The following is a 17,993-nucleotide window of genomic DNA, read 5'->3' as shown; positions in this document are numbered from 1 at the left end:
GAGGAGACACACGGCACACCTGGGACCGGGAAGGTGATTAAGATGCACCGCCCACCTGGGACAGCGTGCTTGCAAAGCACCTGGTCGCCTGAGCTGCTCAGACCTGGAAAGGGCACAAAATGCATGCCCAACCAAGTCTGTGCCCTTATGGAGTACCCGAGAACCTGAACCTGAGTGGCTTAGACCTGGGAAGTGCACGAAATGCAGAGCCCGCTTTGGACAGTGCCCCTGCAGAGCACCCTGGGCCTGAGCAGTGCAAACTGGGAAAGCACAGACACCGCGAGCGGGGCAGACCCAGTGTGGCCCATACCCTGTGAGCACTCCCCACACATGCCAGCAATATTTGTTTGCAGTGTTCCTCCCTCCCCACAGCACAACTGAACAAGTGAGCCTACATAAGTGACCACCTTCACCCCCTCGTCTACAGGTGGAAATTAGACACTGAAGTGACTTGCAAAGAGAGGAAGTCAAAATAAACAAAGAAGAGGGAACTGCTTTGGAAGTGACAGGTGCAACAGATTAAAACCCTGTAGTTAACACCGACTAAGCATTGGAGGGGGCCTACAGACCTTGAGAACAAGTGCAAGCTGGAACAAGGAACTATCTGAAACTGAACTGACCCCCACTACCCACAACAGCTCCAGAGAAAGTCCTAGATTTTTACTATTATCATTTTTTATTTAAGTTATTACTCCTTTAATTTTCATTTTTATAACCTATAACCTTGCAAAAAAAGATGAAAACCTATTTTTAAAGCAAATTTCATATACATATTTTTTATAATTTTTGTGATTGATTTTGTTTTGTATTTTTAATATTTATTTTTGAGAGTCTAACCTCTACTCTAGATTTTTAATCTTTGCGTTTAGGTATTTGTTATCAATTTTGTACCTTTAAGAATCTAATCTTCACTCTCCATTTTCACTTAGGGGTGTGATTGATCACTGGCTTGACTGCTCTCTCCCCTTCTGACTCTCCCTTTTCTCCCCCAGGTCACCTCTATGTCCTCCCTCCCCCTTCTCTTCTCTACTTAACTCCGTGAATCTCTCTGGGCGTTCCGGGCTGTGGAGAACACTTAGGGAACTGATTCCTGGCTAGACCGCTCTCTCCCCTTTTGACTCCCGCTCTTCTCCTCTTGGTCACCTCTACCTCCCTCCTCCCTCTTCTCTTCTCCATGTAGCTCTGTGAATCTCTCCGGGTGTCCCTCACTGTGCAGAATCTCTGCACCATTAACCTAGAGGTTGTATCATCTATGCTGTATGGATGGAGAAGTCTTGAGACTACTGTAAGAATAAGGCTGAAAGCCAGAGGCAGGAGGCTTAAATCCAAAACTTGAGAACACCAGAAAATTCCCGACTCCAGACAACATTCATCGACAAGAGCTCATCCAAAAGCCTTTATACCTGCACTGAAACCAAGCTCCACCCAAGGGCCAACAAGTTCCAGAGCAAGACACAGCACATTAGCACACTAATTCTCCAGCAAAGCAGGAACACAGCCCTGGGCATTAAGACACAGGCTGCCCAAAGTCACACCAAACCCACAGACACCCCAAAACTTCCTACGGGACACTTCATTGCACTCCAGAAAGAAGAGATACAGCTCCACCCACCAGAACACCAATGCAAGCTTCCCTAACCAGGAAACCTTGACAAACCACTAGTCCAACCCCACCCACAGGGAGCAACCTCCACAATAAAGAGGAACCACAAACTTCCAGCCTACAGAAAGGCCACCCCAAACACAGCAATCTAAAGAAAATGAAAAGGCAGAGAAACATTTAGCAGGTAAAGGACCATGATAAATGCCCACCAAACCAAACAAAAGAGGAGGAGATAGGGAGTATACCTGAAAAAGAATTCAGAATAAGAGTAAAGATGATCCAAAATCTTGAGAACAAAATGGAGTTACAGATAAATAGACTAGAGACAAGGATTGAGAAGATGCAAAAAATGTTTAACGAGGACCTAGACCTAAAAGAAATAAAAAAGAGTCAATCGATAATGAATAATGCAATAACTGAGATCAAAAGCACTCTGGAAGGAACCAACAGTAGAATAACTGAGGCAGAAGATAGGAAAAGTGAGGTGGAAGATAGCATGGTGGAAAAAAGGATGAAAGAAATGAGGACAACCGCAGAGACCTCTGGGACAATGTTAAACGCCCCAGCATTCGAGTCATAGGAGTCTCAGAAGAAGAAGACAAAAAGAAAGACCATGAGAGAATACTTGAGGAGATAATAGTTGAAAACTTCCCTAAAATGGGGAGGGAAATATCCACCCAAGACCAAGAAACCCAGAGAGTCCCAAACAGGATAAACCCAAGGTGAAACACATACTAATCAAATCAACAAGGATCAAACGCGAAGAGCAAATATTAAAAACAGCAAAGGAAAAGCAACAAATAACACACAAGGGGATCCCCATAAGGATAACAGCTGATCTCTCAATAGAAACTCTTCAGGCCAGAAGAGAATGGCAGGACATACTTAAAGTGGCGAAAGAGAAAAATCTACAACCAAGATTACTATTCCCAGCAAGTATCTCATTCAAATATGAAGGAGAAATCAAAAGTTTTACAAACAAGCAAAAGCTGAGAGAATTCAGCACCACCAAACCGGCTCTTCAACAAATGCTAAAGGATCTTCTCTAGACAGGAAACACAGAAAAGGCTTATAAACTCAAACCCAAAACACTAAAGTAAGTGGCAACGGGATCATCCTTATTCACACTTACCTTAAAAGTAAATGGACTGAATGCCCCAACCAAAGGACAAAGACTGACTGAATGGATAGAAAAATAAGACCCTTACATATGCTGTCTGCAAGAGAGCTCCCTCAAAACAAAGGACACACACAGGCTGAAAGTGAAGGGCTGGAAGAGAGATTTCATGCAAACGGGGAACAAAAGAAAGCAGGAGTAGCAATACTCATATCAGATAAAATAGACTTTGAAATAAACACCATGAAAAGAGACAAAGAAGGACACTACATAATAATCAAAGGATCAATCCAAGAAGAAGATATAACAAGTATAAATACATATGCACCCAACACAGAAGTACTGCAATATGCAAGGCAAATGCTAACAAGTATGAAAGGGGAAATTAACAATAACATAATTATAGTGGGAGACTTTAATACCCCACTCACACCTATGGATAGATCAACCAAACAGAAAATTAGCAAGGAAACACAAACTTCAAATGATGCAATGGACCAGTTACACCTAATTGATATCTATAGGACATTTCACCCCAAAACAATGAATTTCACCTTTTTCTCAAGTACACATGGAACATTCTCCAGGATAGATCACATCCTGGGCCATAAATCTAGCCCTGGTAAATTCAAAACAATTGAAATCATTCCAAGCATCTTTTCTGATCACAATGCAGTAAGATTAGATATCAACTGCAGGAAAAAAAAATGATTAAAAATACGAACATATGGAGGCTAAACAACATGCTTATAAATAACCAACAAAACACAGAAGAAATCAAAATATGCATAAAAACAAATGAAAATGAAAACACAACAACCCAAACCCTATGGGATTCAATAAAAGCAGTGCTAAGAGGAAGGTTCTTAGGAATAGAAGCTTACCTCAGGAAACAAGAGAAAAATCAACTAAATAACCTAACTTAACACCTAAAGCAAGGAAGAAATGAAGAACCCCAGGGTTAGCAGAAGGAAAGAAATCATAAAAATTAGGGCAGAAATAAATGGAAAAGAAACAAAGGAGAATATAGCAAAAATCAACAAAACTAACAGCTGGTTCTTTGAGGAGATAAATAAACAAACCATTAGCCAGACTCATCAAGAAAAAAAGGGAGAAGAATCAAATCAACAAAATTAGAAATGAAAATGGAGAAATCATAACAGACAATACAGAAATACAAAGGATCATAAAAGACAACTATCAGTAACTATATGCCAATGAAATGGACAACTTGGAAGAAATGGACAAATTCTTAGATAAGTATAGCCTTCCAAAACTGAACCAGGAAGAAATAGAAAATATTAACAGACCGATCAGCACAGAAATCGAAACTATAATAAAAAATCTTCCAACAAACAAAAGCCCAGATGTCTTCATGGGTGAATTCTACCAAAAATTTAGAGAAGAGCTAACAACTATCCTCAGACTGTTCCAGAAAATTGCAGAGGAAGGTAAACTGCCAAACTCATTCTATGTGGCCACCATCACCCCCGAATACCAAAACCAGACAAAGATGCCACAAAAAAAGAAAACTACAGGCCAGTATCACTGGTGTCCATAGGTGTGTGGAACATAGATGCAAAAATACTCAACAAAATTCTAGCAAACAGAATCCAACAACATATTAAACAGATTATACATCTTAACCAAGTGGGCTATATCTCAGAGATGCAAGGATTCTTCAATATTCACAATTCAATCAATGTGATATACCACATTAACAAATTGAAAGATAAAAATTATATGATTATCTCAATAGATGCAGAGAAAGCCTTTGACAAAATTCAACATCCATTTATGATAAAATCCCTCCAGAAAGCAAGCAGAGAAAGAACATATGTCAACATAATAAAAGCCATACATGATAAACCCAGAGCAAACTTTATCCTCAATGGTGAAAAATTGAAAGCATTTCCCCTAAAGTCAGGAACAAGCAAAGGTGCCCACTCTCACCACTACTATTCAAAATAGTTTTGGAAGTTTTAGCCACAGCAATGCAGTAAAAGAAATAAAAGGAATCCAGATTGGAAAGGAAGATTAAAACTCTCACTGTTTGCAGATGACATGATCCTCTACATAGAAAACCCTAAAGACACCACTAGAAAATTACTAGAGCTAATCAGTGAATATAGTAAAGCTGCAGGATATAAAATTAATACACAGAAATCCCTTGCATTCCTATATACTAACAATGAGAAAACAGAAAACGAAATTAAGGAAAAAATTCCATTCACCATTGCAATGAAAAGAATAAAATACTTAGGAATAAACCTACCTAAAGAAACAAAAGACCTATATATAGAAAACTATAAAACACTGATGAAAGAAATCAAAGATGACACAAATAGATGGAGAAATATACCATGTTTGTGGATCGGAAGAATCAATGTAGTGAAAATGAGTATACGATCCAAAGCAATCTATAGAGTCAATGAAATCCCTATTAAGCTACCAACAGTATTTTTCAGAGAACTAGAACAAATAATTTCACAATTTGTATGGAAAAACAAAAAAAACCTCAAATAGCCAAAGCAATCTTGAGAAAGAAGAATGGAACCTGAAGGAATCAACCTGCCTGACTTCAGACTGTACTAGAAAGCTAGTCATCAAGAGAGCATGGTACTGGCAAGAGACAGAAATATAGATCAATGGAACAAAATAGAAAGCCCAGAGATAAATCCACACACCTATGGACACCTTATCTTTGACAAAGGAGGCAAGAACATACAATGGAGAAAAGACAATCTCTTTAACAAGTCGCACTGGGAAAACTGGTCAACCACTTGTAAAAGAATGAAACTAGAACCTAACTTTCTAACACCACACACAAAAATAAACTCAGAATGAATTAAAGATCTAAACATAAGACTAGTAACTATAAAACTCCTGAGGAAAACATAGGCAAAATATTCTCTGACATAAATCACAGCAGGATCCTCTATGACCTACCTCCAAGAGTAATGGAAATAAAAGCAAAAATAAACAAATGGGATCTAATCAAACTTAAAAGCTTTTGCACAATGAAGGAAACTATAAGCAAGGTGAAAAGACAGCCTTCAGAATGGGAGAAAATAATAGCAAATGAAGCAACTGACAAAGGATTAACCTCAAAAATATACAAGCAACTCCTGCAGCTCAATTCCAAAAAAATAAATGACACAATCAAAAAATGGGCCAAAGAACTAAACAGACATTTCTCCAAAGAAGACATAAAGATGGTAACAAACACATGAAAAGATGCTCAACATCACTCATTATCAGAGAAAAGGAAATCAAAACCACAGATACCATTTCATGCCAGTCAGAATGGCTGCTATCCAAAAGTCTACAAGCAATAAATGCTGGAGAGGGTGTGGAGAAAAGGGAACCCCCTTACACTGTTGGTGGAAATGCAAACTAGTACAGCCACTATGGAGAACAGTGTGGAGATTCCTTAAAAAACTGGAAACAGAACTGCCATATAGCCCAGCAATCCCACTGCTGGGAATACATACAGGGGAAACCAGAATTGAAAGAGACATGTGTACCCCAATGTTCATCACAGCATTGTTTATAATAGCCAGGACATGGAAGCAACCTAGATGTCCATCAGCAGACAAATGGATAAGAAAGCTGTGGTACATACACACAATGGAATGTAACTCAGCTATTAAAAAGAATACATCTGAATCAGTTCTAATGAAGTGGATGAAACTGGAGCCTATTATACAGAGTGAAGTCAGAAAGAAAAACACTAATGGAGTATACTAACTCATATATATGGGATTTAGAAAGAAGGTAACAATGACCCTATATGCAAGACAGCAAAAGAGACGTAAAGAACAGAGTTTGGGACTCTGTGGGAGAAGGCGAGGGTGGAATGATTTGAGAGAATAGCACTGAAACATGCATATTACCATATGTGAAATAGATTGCCAGTTCAGGTTCGATTCATGACACAGGGTGCTCAGGGCCGGTGCACTGGGATAACCCTGAGGGATGGGATGGGGAGGGAGGTGGGAGGGGGGTTCAGGATGGGGGACACATGTACACTAATGGCTGATTCATGTTAATGTATGGCAAGAACCACTACAGTTGTAGACTAATTAGCCTCCAATTAAAATAAATAAACCAATTAAAAAATAAAAGAGAAATGGTACTACAATAGAAAAAAGACAGTGTCTTCACAAATATTACTAGAACAACCCTGGACATCCATATGCAAAAAAAATCAATCTTGACACAGACATTACACCCTTCACAAATCTACTCAAAATGGATCAGAGAACTAAACATAAAATTCTAAACTATAAAACTACTAAAAGATAACCTAGGAGAAAATCCACATGACCTTGAGTTTGATGACATTTTTCAGATATAATACCAAAATCATAATCCCTGAAAGAAAGAACTGAGAAACCATATTTCATTAAAAATGAATTTATCTACTATGTAAAAGACTCTACCAAAAGAACAAAAAGACAGAGTGGGAGAAAATGTTTGCAAAATACCTACTGGATAAAGGTCTGTTATCCAAAAGACAAGCAAAAAAAATAATCCACAAAAACCCTTTTAAAACTCAACAGAAAGAAAACCCAATTTAAAAATGGGCCAAAAACTGTAATAAACACATCACCAAGGAAGATATATAGATATCAAATAAGCACATGAAAATATACTTCACATAATAAGTCATCAGGGAAATTTCAGTCAAAACAACAATGAGCTAGCATTACACACCTGTTAGAATGGAGAAAATCTGAAGCACTAGAAACACAAATGCTGGCAAGGACATGGAATAAGACTAACTCTTATTATTGCCAGTGGGAATGTAAAATGATACAGCCACTTTGGAAGACAATTTGGTGGTTTCTTCTAAAACTAAACATACTCTTACCATACAACCAAGCCACTGCACTCCTTGGTATTTGCCATGCTGCTGTTTTTTAATTGCTAAGTCATGTCCAAGTCTTTCGCGACCCCTTGGACTGCAGCCTGCCAGACTCTCCCGACCATGGGATTTCCCAGGCAAGCATAGTGGAGTGGGTTGCATTTTCCTTCTCCAGGGGATCTTTCTGACCCAGCGATGGAACCCACAACTTCTGCTTTGGTAGGCGAGTTTGATACCACTTAGCAACCAGGAAAACCTGGTATTTGCCCTGAGGAGTTGAAAACTGATGTTCACACAAATACTTGCAGACAAATCTTTAGAGCAGCTTTATTCATAACTGCCAAAACCTGGAAGCAACCAAGGTGTCCTTCAGTAGATAAATGGATAAATAGACTGTGGTATATTCAGACAATGGAATGTTATTCAGCACTAAAAAGAAATGAGCTTTTCACATGGAGGAAGCTTCAATGCATATTGCTAAGGGAAAAAGCTAATCTGAAAAAGCTTCCTACTGTATGATTCCAACTATATGACATTCTGGAAAAGGCAAAACTATGGGGACAATATAAATATTAGTGGTTGACAGCAGTGGGGATGAGGAAGGGATGAACAGAAGAGCACAGAGGATTTGGGGAGGCAGTGAAAATATTCTGTAAGAAACTCTAACCATGGATACATGTCATCATACATTTGTCCAGATCCACTTAATGGTACAAAACCAAGAGTGAGCCCTAATGTAAACTATGGATTTTCAGTGATTAGGATGTGTTGATGTAGATTCATCAGTTGAAACAAACATACTACTCTGGTGAAGGATTTTGATAATAAGAGAAGCTATGCATGTGCAATCACAGGAGGTATATGGGAAATCTCTGTATCTTCCTCTCAATTTTGCTATAAATCTAAAATTGCTCTTAAAAATAATCTTTCAGAAATTTGAATGTTCATCATTTCTGCTTTTGAAGTCATACCATGGAGAACAATGCTACCACATCAGTTTTCATTTTTAGACTATGACACCAACTCCACTCAACTTCAGAAAGAAATATGTTATTCTTAAAAATACTTCATTTCTGTTCCGTTTCCTCTGTGGTCTGCTTATGATGTGCTCAGACGCTCAGTCGTGTCTGACTTTTTGTGACCCCATGGATTGCAGCCTGCAAGGCTCCTCTATCCGTGGGATTCTCCTGGCAAGAATACAAGAGTGGGTTGCCATTTCCTCCTCCAGGGGATCTTCCCAACCGAGAGATGGAACCCATGTCTCTTATGTCTTCCTCACTGGCAGGTGCATTTTTTACCACTAGGACCACCTGGGAAGACTGCTTATGAGGGTGTCTTTCTAATTCTAAAGACTTCTCCACCATCCCCAGCATCTGTCAGATGGGTTAAGTGACTAGTTGTCCAGGCATAACTCATTAATATATAACATGTAACTTGTTAAATGCATGCTAACTGATAGAATGTCCCTTTCCTCCAATACACTAAAAACTCCACGAGTGCTGCAGCCAGTTAGGTCTGTCCTGTTTTACTTTTCAACCTGCACCTAGCACAGTCCCCGGCATACAGCAGATGCTCAATAAATAGGTGGTTAATTCATGCAAAAGCAAACACTAGCTGAACATAGAGTATATTATGCTAAATGAAACAAGCCAGACAGAGACAAATACCACAGATATCATTTACATGTGGAATTAAAAAAATAAGTTGTATTTATAGAAACACAGAACAGAGAAGTGGTTACCAGGGGCTGGAGGGTGGGGGGAAATAGGGAGAGACTGGTAAAATGATACACACCTTCAAGTACAAGGTGAATAAGTTCTGAGATGGCTGGATGGCATCACCGACTCGATGGACATGAGTCTGAGTGAACTCCGGGAGTTGGTGATGGACAGGGAGGCCTGGCGTCCTGCGATTCATGGGGTCGCAAAGAGTCAGACACCACTGGGCGACTGAACTGAACTGAACTGAAGGTCTGAGGATCTAATGTATAACACTGTGACTACAATTGATAACTCTGTATAACATTATATAACTGAAATTTGCCAAGAGAGTAGAACTTAAATGTCCTTGCCAAAAAGAAAGGCAAATATATGAGGTATGTTAAAAAACATGGGGCGGAATTCTTTCACCATGCACCTATAATATCAAATCATTACAGGGTATACTTTAAATATCTTACAATTTTATTTGTCACTTATACCTCAAGATAGAAAAATGAGGCATAATGTAATATAATTAAAAATCCATCAACACCTACTTAGCCTAGTATCTTCTAAACACTGTTTCAACTATATTAACAATATTTCCCAACCCTATTCCATCAAATGTATTCACTACAAATGCTGTCACAGTATAAAATATGCAAAGAATAAAAGCTTGGCATCATTTTTTATGACTGGTTCATTGAGCAAACAATTACACACTGAATGTTTAGTATTCCTAGCATTGAGCGAGTCACAGTGCATACTGAGGTAAGCCAGTGAGAAATTATCTTTTCCTTCTTAATACAAGGCCTGCATTTATAGGACTGGCAGGTCATTATGACTTCTCCTTGAAAGGCATTAAGGCAATTTCTGACCACTTCCTGGTTCACTCCAAGTATTAGTAAAGGAATGCAGTGGGCTATTCAAGCAACTATTTTTTGGCTAATATTTTCTTTCTTTTTTTTTCCCCAGCTTAAGAGCTCATTTCTCTCCTCTGCATACTCCTACTTCCTGAGGGATGTCTTTTTTCTCTGCCTCTTCTCTTTTTTGTTCCATGCCAAGAGAAATCCAGTTTTCCTGAGTAACTTCTCCATACACATTATTGTCTCCCACTTCTAACTAGGATGAGGGGTGGGGAAACTGGCTCTTGGCTCCTGAATGTGTCTTTTCACTGCAGCCCTAAATGTGGTGCTAGTATCACCCATCCATTTACATTACACACTTTCAATCACCCTTGATACTGCATTCTCTGTTAGGATTCCCTCCTACCTTCTTAGATGTTTTCTCACTTGGCTCACATTTTTTCTTCCAACCCTCTATTGTTTCTTTGTGAAGCTGAAACTGAATTTCCTATTATGAGAAAGAAGGTGTAGTGGTGGAAGGCATAGATTCTGGGGTCAAACACCTGGGATTCGAATCCTATTCCACTGCTTCTTGTGATTTAAGGCAATTTACAAAAGAAGGTTCCTCATTTATAAACTGAAAGTGATGATAATGTCTACACTATATGGCTTAAAAGGATCAAGACCAATACAACATTAAAATAGTCACAGGCACATAGAAAGCACTCCTGAAGGCCATTATCATCATTATCCTTGGTATTTAATATTCATATTGTTGACTATGACATTCAATTTCTGGACATACTGGCATCCACACATAGTTCTACCCTGAAGTTGTTCATCACACAGCCCTATTTCACTCTAAGATTTCAAACCGGGTATTTCTCTTCAATTACAAATATTCTTCTACTTATCTTTCTCACTCTTGAAAACTCAAAGAACCTTCTATTTTCTTGCTTTAAATGACTGATTCAAGCAAACACTGGCAATCAAACTTCTTAACCTTTAACTCTAATAATTTCCTAATATGGATCTTCAAGTCTTAGTCTAATCTTAATCTCATCAGTTTTCCTTGAATATACACACTTTACAAGCTCTTCTCAATGTCCAGAGATCAATAATTTTACTTGTCATTTAACAGCCAAATGATTTATCAACTTTTATCTTGAGCTCCTCTTCATAAACAATGTTGAACAAAGGTGCTTCATTTCTATTACTCAAAATTAAAACAGAACCATGCCAGCAGCAGTGGTCCAACAAATGCTTTGTCATTGCAAATTTGGGAAGACATCTTTTATGTTTAGGATGGTATTCTGATAATAATGATGTGGAAACATTTATATTTTAATTAGAGTATTCTTAGTCCTATATGCACTTTTGAAGTAACTTTCCAGAATTAAGTAGCATTTGTCATATGCTACTTTTGCATACCATCTCTGATTTATAAGCATTGCAATGAAAGAAAATTTAACCTATGTTGACTAACAATCAGCTACCAACTAATTGTATGCTCTTTAGAAACTTAGATGTATGTCTTTAGGACTTGTGTATCTGTAGAAAGAGAGAGTTGGGCTAGAATAAACTGGGTTTTGGGGGTCTCCAACAGGGTTATTCACTTAAGAATTAGACTAATAAAACTATAAGTATGAAGAAAACCACATTAGTGCAGAGAGGAATGTTCAGGAAACCAGGATCAAAGTCAGATGGCAACAAGTAACTTCAATTACCCACTGGAGAATCAACTCTTCCACACAAAGGGCTTCAAACTGTACCTATGACTAAATGATGTCAGTGGAAAGTTAAGACTACCCTCAGTTGTCTCATTTTCTCACATGGCCTCTTGTGACAGCACCTCAACTAATTTAAAATGCAATTAAAGCCCCCTGAAGTTTAATACATACGCTCAACATCAGTTAAATACATCCATTCTCCGTGGGAAACAATCATGTTCTAGAAATGCACAAGAGCCATTACTTTTTTTGAAGCATTAATTTTAGTAGGAGGGGTACATATACCATTAATAGATGAGAATCATTTTCACTAAAAGGGCATAATAATTATGAAGAATTATATGTTAGCAATCTATACGGATAGTGAATTTTTTTGTTAAACATCTTTTGGGTTAATATTCTTTTAAAGTAAATGTGTATTAAATATGCATGTCAACTCCTTTGAATGCTCCCTTAAGGTAAAAATTCCCCACTCCCTCCTTTCCTACTTATATGTAGAGGACTCTTGAAATCAGAAAACTCACAAACAGGAAGCAAAAAAAGCAGACAGTCGGATCTTTGGTCCCTTGTCTATGTGTGATCTCAGAACTCCAGAGACAACCATAAACCCATGTCCGCTTGTTATAAAATACACTTATTGCTAGAATTCAAATGTGAAATATGTCTGAGTGTATTTCTATCTTCAAATATAAATGTGTTTGGCAGCTTAGAGTTTAGGGTAGACAGAAAGGATGAAATTAAAACAAATATTTTATAAAAGTTCAAATATGAAATACATTATGCAAATCAATCTAAAATCATTAGGCAAATATGTAATTTAGATGATTTTAAAAATATGAAAGCCTTACTTAAAGCAAAGTATTTCTGCAGAAATTAAATTACTGTGGAGTCCAAGTTTGTCTTTTGCTTTAAATTGTTTGCATTAAAAAGGGAACATATTTTTCTTTAATTACCATTATGTAATTATTACATAAACATCACGCAGGGAAAGGACATAATTATGAAGAAAACTTGTAACTGCATCATATATATGTACATATATAATTTTGATGACTTCTACTATTTTACTTTTGGAAGAAAATTTTAATTTAGTGTATCTTACATATAATATATGTGATAGAAATATAAAAATTCAGTCAAAACAAAGTTGTTTCTCTAAAGTTAATGAACAATGTTAACATGCTCCAAGATTCATATGCTTTTGTCTAATATTAAAAGTGTTAGTCAAATATTATGCAATTATAATATCCAACCACATTCAATAAAAATATATTGTTAAAATATCATCATATATTTTTAGTTATATGGAAATACCATTTCTTAGAAGAAGCAAGGGCTAATTAAGATCTATAAAATATTAGATGGTGTCCATTTACAATTAAACCAACAAGAAAGGAGCCTACCTTCCATTGCCCTTTTAAAGAAGACCTTACAGCTTCCACAGGTGAGGACACCATAATGACAGCCTGATGCTTCATCCCCACAGATTAAACAAATCTTCTGAGGTAATGACTCAAAGCTGTACTGTGGGCTCTGGCTGGCTTCTGAATCCGGCCTTGAAATGCAAAACAAAGTACTCAATTTATTTTTAGGTGCACCACTATCTAATACTAAAGTTTCCTTAACATAGAATAGACAGAGTGAAAAGGTTTTTAAAAATTACAGCCATATATAAATACAGATCTGAGAAACATAGCAAACTGAACTTGATATGCTACCTGTTACTGGATTCATCACACTTGCAAGTTATTAGCCTCTCATCAGGAGTACCAACAAACGTAATAAATAATTAATATTTAATTTTATGTTCAGGAAGAAAAAACTTCCTGCAAAACTCATTACAGAGAATCAATTTAGTCTTTTGATAAATGTTATAAACTTGTTGCACGGTGGGAAACAATAAACATGGTTTTGCTCTAAAAGTACAATCATTTTTAAAAGTCATCTCTGTAATTAAACAAGTACCCGTGTCTTTTTAAAGCACTGTTCAATATATTGACACTGTTTTGACTATTCACAACACAAGATTCCAAATCCAGAGCACTTTTTTTTCTTTAAAATTCCATAACTCTCGTATGTAAATTGTTTTTCAAAACTTGTATGCTAAAAGTTGTAGCGAACTTGAAACAATACTAGCCTACAGTGCACTGCAGTGATGGATGTTTAAATTAATTTTAATCTAGAGATTCGGGTGAAAATGAAGCGCTAAGTGTCCAGGCTCCTAAGATGGTTCTTCTTTGGGTTCTGGCCGGGCACCCAGCGCCACCCCGCCCGGGAGAAAGATGCGTTACCGTCTCCTCTCCGGAACGCACGTTCTCGGTAACTGTCCTAGGAAGAAAAGAATTTTATAAAACCCCCGGCTCGCCGCACCCTTTCGGCTCCGCAGGGATACGGCGGACCCAGAGTGACGCTGCACTTTTAGAACTCGCGGCTAGTTCGCCTTGGGACTGCGCAGATCTGGAAAGTTTAGAAACATGTTGTCGGGGAGGCCCGCTCCAGAAACAGCATAATCTGGGCCCGCGAGGTGCCCCCCGCCCCCCCAAAAAATAAATGAGAAGAGGTGAGGAAAAGGAAGCCAAGCTGCGCTGCTCCCCGCCCCGGCCGCCCACCCCTGGCGGCCACGCGGGGGAGCCGGGCGCCGGGGGCCGGGGGCCGGGGGCGGCCGGGCCGGTCCTCGCGCGCCGCGCCGGGCCCTCACCTCAGGTAGTTGAGATAGGGCTGGTAGACCTGCGGCAGGCCCTCCTTGAGCACCGCGGCCTGGTAGCCGAGCTGGGGGAGCCCGTTGAGGCCGAGCGGCGGGTAGAGCGCAGGGGTGGCCCCGGCGGCGGCGGCCGAGGTGGACGGCAGGTCCCGCGGCAGCAGGCAGGCGCCCGCGGCCGGAGCCTTGCAGGGCGGCGGCGCGAACGGGCCCGGCTGGGGCGGCGCGCCCTCCGCCTTGTACAGGACGCACTCCAGGGCGGACCCCGACGCGGCCGCGGACGAGCCGGGGGGCCCGGCGGCGGCCGCGGGCGCCGCCACCTCCCCGGGCCTGGACGGCGGCGCCAGCGGGAAGTCGGCGAAGACTGCGGGGCCGGCCCCCGCCAGCAGGTACGGCCGCGGGGAGCGCGCGGCGGCTTCGGCGCCCCCCTCCTCCTCCTCCTTGATCTTCAGGGCGGGCGGCTGCGGGTCCCCGTAGAGCGAGAACGCGTCGTCCTTGGGCTCGGCGTCGGGCGGGTACGCGCAGTCGGGGAAGTCGCCGGGCGCGCCTGGGGCGGCCGAGGCGGAGGGCGAGCCCCGCGGCGGGGCGAAGGCGCCTGCGGCCCCGCCGTCATAGCTGTCGCCCTCCAGCAGCTGCCGGGTGCGGGCGGCCAGGAAGGCCGAGTTGAGCGGCAGGATGGGCACGTGGATGAAGTCCATCACCGCGGTGGCCACCGGGGCGCGCCCGGGCGCGGCGGGAGCGTCATGCTCCGCCGGGGCGGCCCTGGGCGCCGAGAAGCGGGCATCTTCTTTGGGCAATGGGGCGACGCCTCCCGCGGCCGTCCCAGGAGCACCGATCGCTGCTCCTCCCGCGGGCCGGACTTTGCCCTTCAGGGGCGGCCCCGAGGAGCCCTCGGGATCCGAGTCGTCCTCCTCCAGCTCCACCACCGCGGGCTGCGGAGACGGCCTCAGTGCGGGCGCGGGCCAGGGGTGGCTCGCGGCCGTCGGGGCCAGCAGCTGCCGGCACGGCGCCAGGCCCCGGGGCAGCACCTTCTGACCGGCGGCCGCCCCGGGTGTGTCGACAGCCTTGCTCTCCGGGCGGTTCATGAGTGGGGGCAGGACCCCCTGGGCGGCGGGCGCAGCCCGGGCGTCTTGGGCAAGCTCCGGTCCAAAGAGGCACCAAGGGCTGGGGGCCTCGCAGACGGCGGGGCTGGCGGGGCTCCGCTCAGGGCCCGGGGGCGCCAGCAGGGTGTCCAGGACGCTGTCCAGCAACCCGCCGTCCTTCTCTGGGGGTCTCGCAGCAGCGCCCTCTGCGGCTTCCCCTCTGGAATACGCCCCCTCCACGTCTGCCAGGGACTCTGGGTCCTGTGTCTTCCCGTCCAGGTCCTGAGCCTGGCAAGGCTGAGGGAAGATCAGCCCGTCCAGGGAGAGGGGGAGGCCCGAGGCTGTGGGCGTCGGGCCCGACGCCTCGCCCGCCTGGAAGGGGGCCGCGTCTGGGCGTCCCCGCAGAGGGGCTCCGACCTGGGTGGGCGAGGGCGCTGTGCCCGCCACGTGGGGAGCGCGGGGACCCTTCGCCTTCAGCTCAGTCATGACGCCCTGGGCTCCCCTTTTCTCCTCCCCTGTCTCCGGGGAGGGGGGGATAGCGGGAGGACGAGGGGGCTTCGGGAGACTCGGGGCTGCGGGAGGAGAGAACGGGAGTTGAATTTGGCCCGAGCGGACAGCGGAGAGGGGGGTGAACTCTCCACCTCCTGGGTGGGAAGGGGGCGGCCCCGATGGGCCTCCGCCCTTGCCCCGGGTCCGCAGGTGGGGGTGGGGGGCGGCAGTCACTCTGTCCCTGAGGCAGGTGGGGAGACCAGGCGACGGCGGTTGTGGGGATCCCGTAGAGCTCTCCAGGGGTGTTCCCCGGCTTCCGTCTGCGGACAGGCGACGCAGAGTACTCACAAACCGCCGGGCGCACCCCAGGGGCGGTGGCTTCACAAGCACTGGACAGCGGCTGTGGCTCTTGACTTTTCCGCGCGCTCCAGCGCCGGGATGCTCCCGGTCCCGGGCTTCGGTCCCCTTCCCTTCCCCCGGACACCCCGGAGCTGCATCGGCCTCTCGGCGCAGCCCATTCTCAGGAGCAGCGCCGTCTCTGCCTGCTCCGTGTCGCTCGCCACGGGCATCTCCGTGTGTTCACATCTCTTGGCAGTCCGCGAGCACGGAGCGCCGGGAGCTGCGGGGTCCACTGCGATGCCTCGTGAAGCGAAGCCTCGCGGAGCACGCTGCTCGCGCCGCGGACCCCACACGCTCAGATACTACGAGGCTTCAGTGACAGACCCGCCCCCGGGCTTTCCCAGCACCCCGCCTTCCCGGCGGCAGCCCCCGCCCACGGCCCCGCCCACGGCCCCGCCCCGCCCCGCGGAGGGACCTGATCTGAAATTCCAAGCGCCAGCCCGAGTTAACAGGTACTGTGGGATGAGCTGCCTAAACACATTCGATTTTGTCCGGCCAGCTCAGTACCACTACCAGTCTAACTGGAAAAGTGAATGGATTATATGAGAAGCTGAATTCTCAGCATTTCAGATTTGTAAAGATTTTACACAGAGAACGGTATTTGGCTTATGTGTATTATTTTTTTTAGAATAAATATATCGAGGATGATTCTAAATAGCATGAGAGAGATTATTCTTTCTAATGACTTCCATAAAAGTGAGTGTTCAAATGTCTGTCGCTGGAACCAACATGACCTCTACTCCTCTTGAACCGGCCTCAATGTGGCAGAGAAATTTGGGAACAGGAGATAGCTGAGAACACTAATTTACCTGTACAAGAATTTTGGATGTTTTGTGTTTACACTTTTATTTGTCCTAAGGAGTACCTTCCATTTTTTAATAAATAGCCCTTTAAGGAAAGTTTCCTTTAGCTTCAGCTTCCATCCTGTGCTACATCATAAATTCCTCAATAGAGATGTTGAATACTATTTTTTCTTCCCTCAGCATTCTTATTTTTAAAAATAATCTTTGAATTTTTAAAGCAAATCACCTCTTCCTGAATATGTAGAGAGAAGGGGAGTAGTGCAATGCATTTGAGATACAGGGTTATAAGTTAATAAATAGTCTCTGTGCTGAACCCAAGATTTCTGGGTATCCTGACATCTCTTAAAGATACCATGTTCAAAAGTGAATTAATAATTTGGAAAATTCCTCGAGTTCTATCTGTGCTGATGCTCCACTGGTTTTCTCAGCCTGGTATAGAGAATACAGTGGAAGACTCCTGGGCGGGCAGAGCTGATGGAGGTAAGGAGCCTGGATCCCTGAATACCAGAGGAGTGTCTACATGAGAGAGAAGTAAACTTTATCATATTGGTCACTGGAAATCAATCGTTTGGGCTATTAGCTTACTCTGATTGACTAGTTTTAGATATGAAGGAGTTAGGCAGGCAGAGGAGGGCTGAAGAGAACTCCAGGAAGCAG

General features: G+C 43.1%; 1 protein-coding gene across 2 annotated transcripts in view; it reads right to left on the bottom strand.

Annotated features, from left to right (window-relative positions):
* PGR (progesterone receptor) overlaps positions 1-16,751 on the bottom strand; it is a 131,691-nt gene extending 114,940 nt beyond the window's left edge. The window contains exons 1-2 of one of the 2 annotated variants that reach the window (XM_055422894.2): positions 14,564-16,751; positions 13,269-13,420 (exon numbers count right to left, since the gene is read on the bottom strand). In XM_055422894.2, the coding sequence (XP_055278869.1) occupies positions 13,269-13,420; positions 14,564-16,131 (1,720 nt within the window). In that variant the 5' untranslated portion in view covers positions 16,132-16,751. The remainder of the gene's footprint in view (positions 1-13,268; positions 13,421-14,563) is intronic. The other variant, XM_055422893.2, reaches the window with a different exon arrangement.
* Between the last annotated feature and the right edge of the window lie 1,242 nt (positions 16,752-17,993).

This window comes from Moschus berezovskii, chromosome 14, assembly GCF_049115385.1.
Source record: "Moschus berezovskii isolate FMDL1 chromosome 14, NW_MosBer_1.0, whole genome shotgun sequence".
NCBI classification, from domain to species: domain Eukaryota; kingdom Metazoa; phylum Chordata; class Mammalia; order Artiodactyla; family Moschidae; genus Moschus; species Moschus berezovskii.
This window is presented reverse-complemented; position numbering and strand designations above follow the sequence as displayed.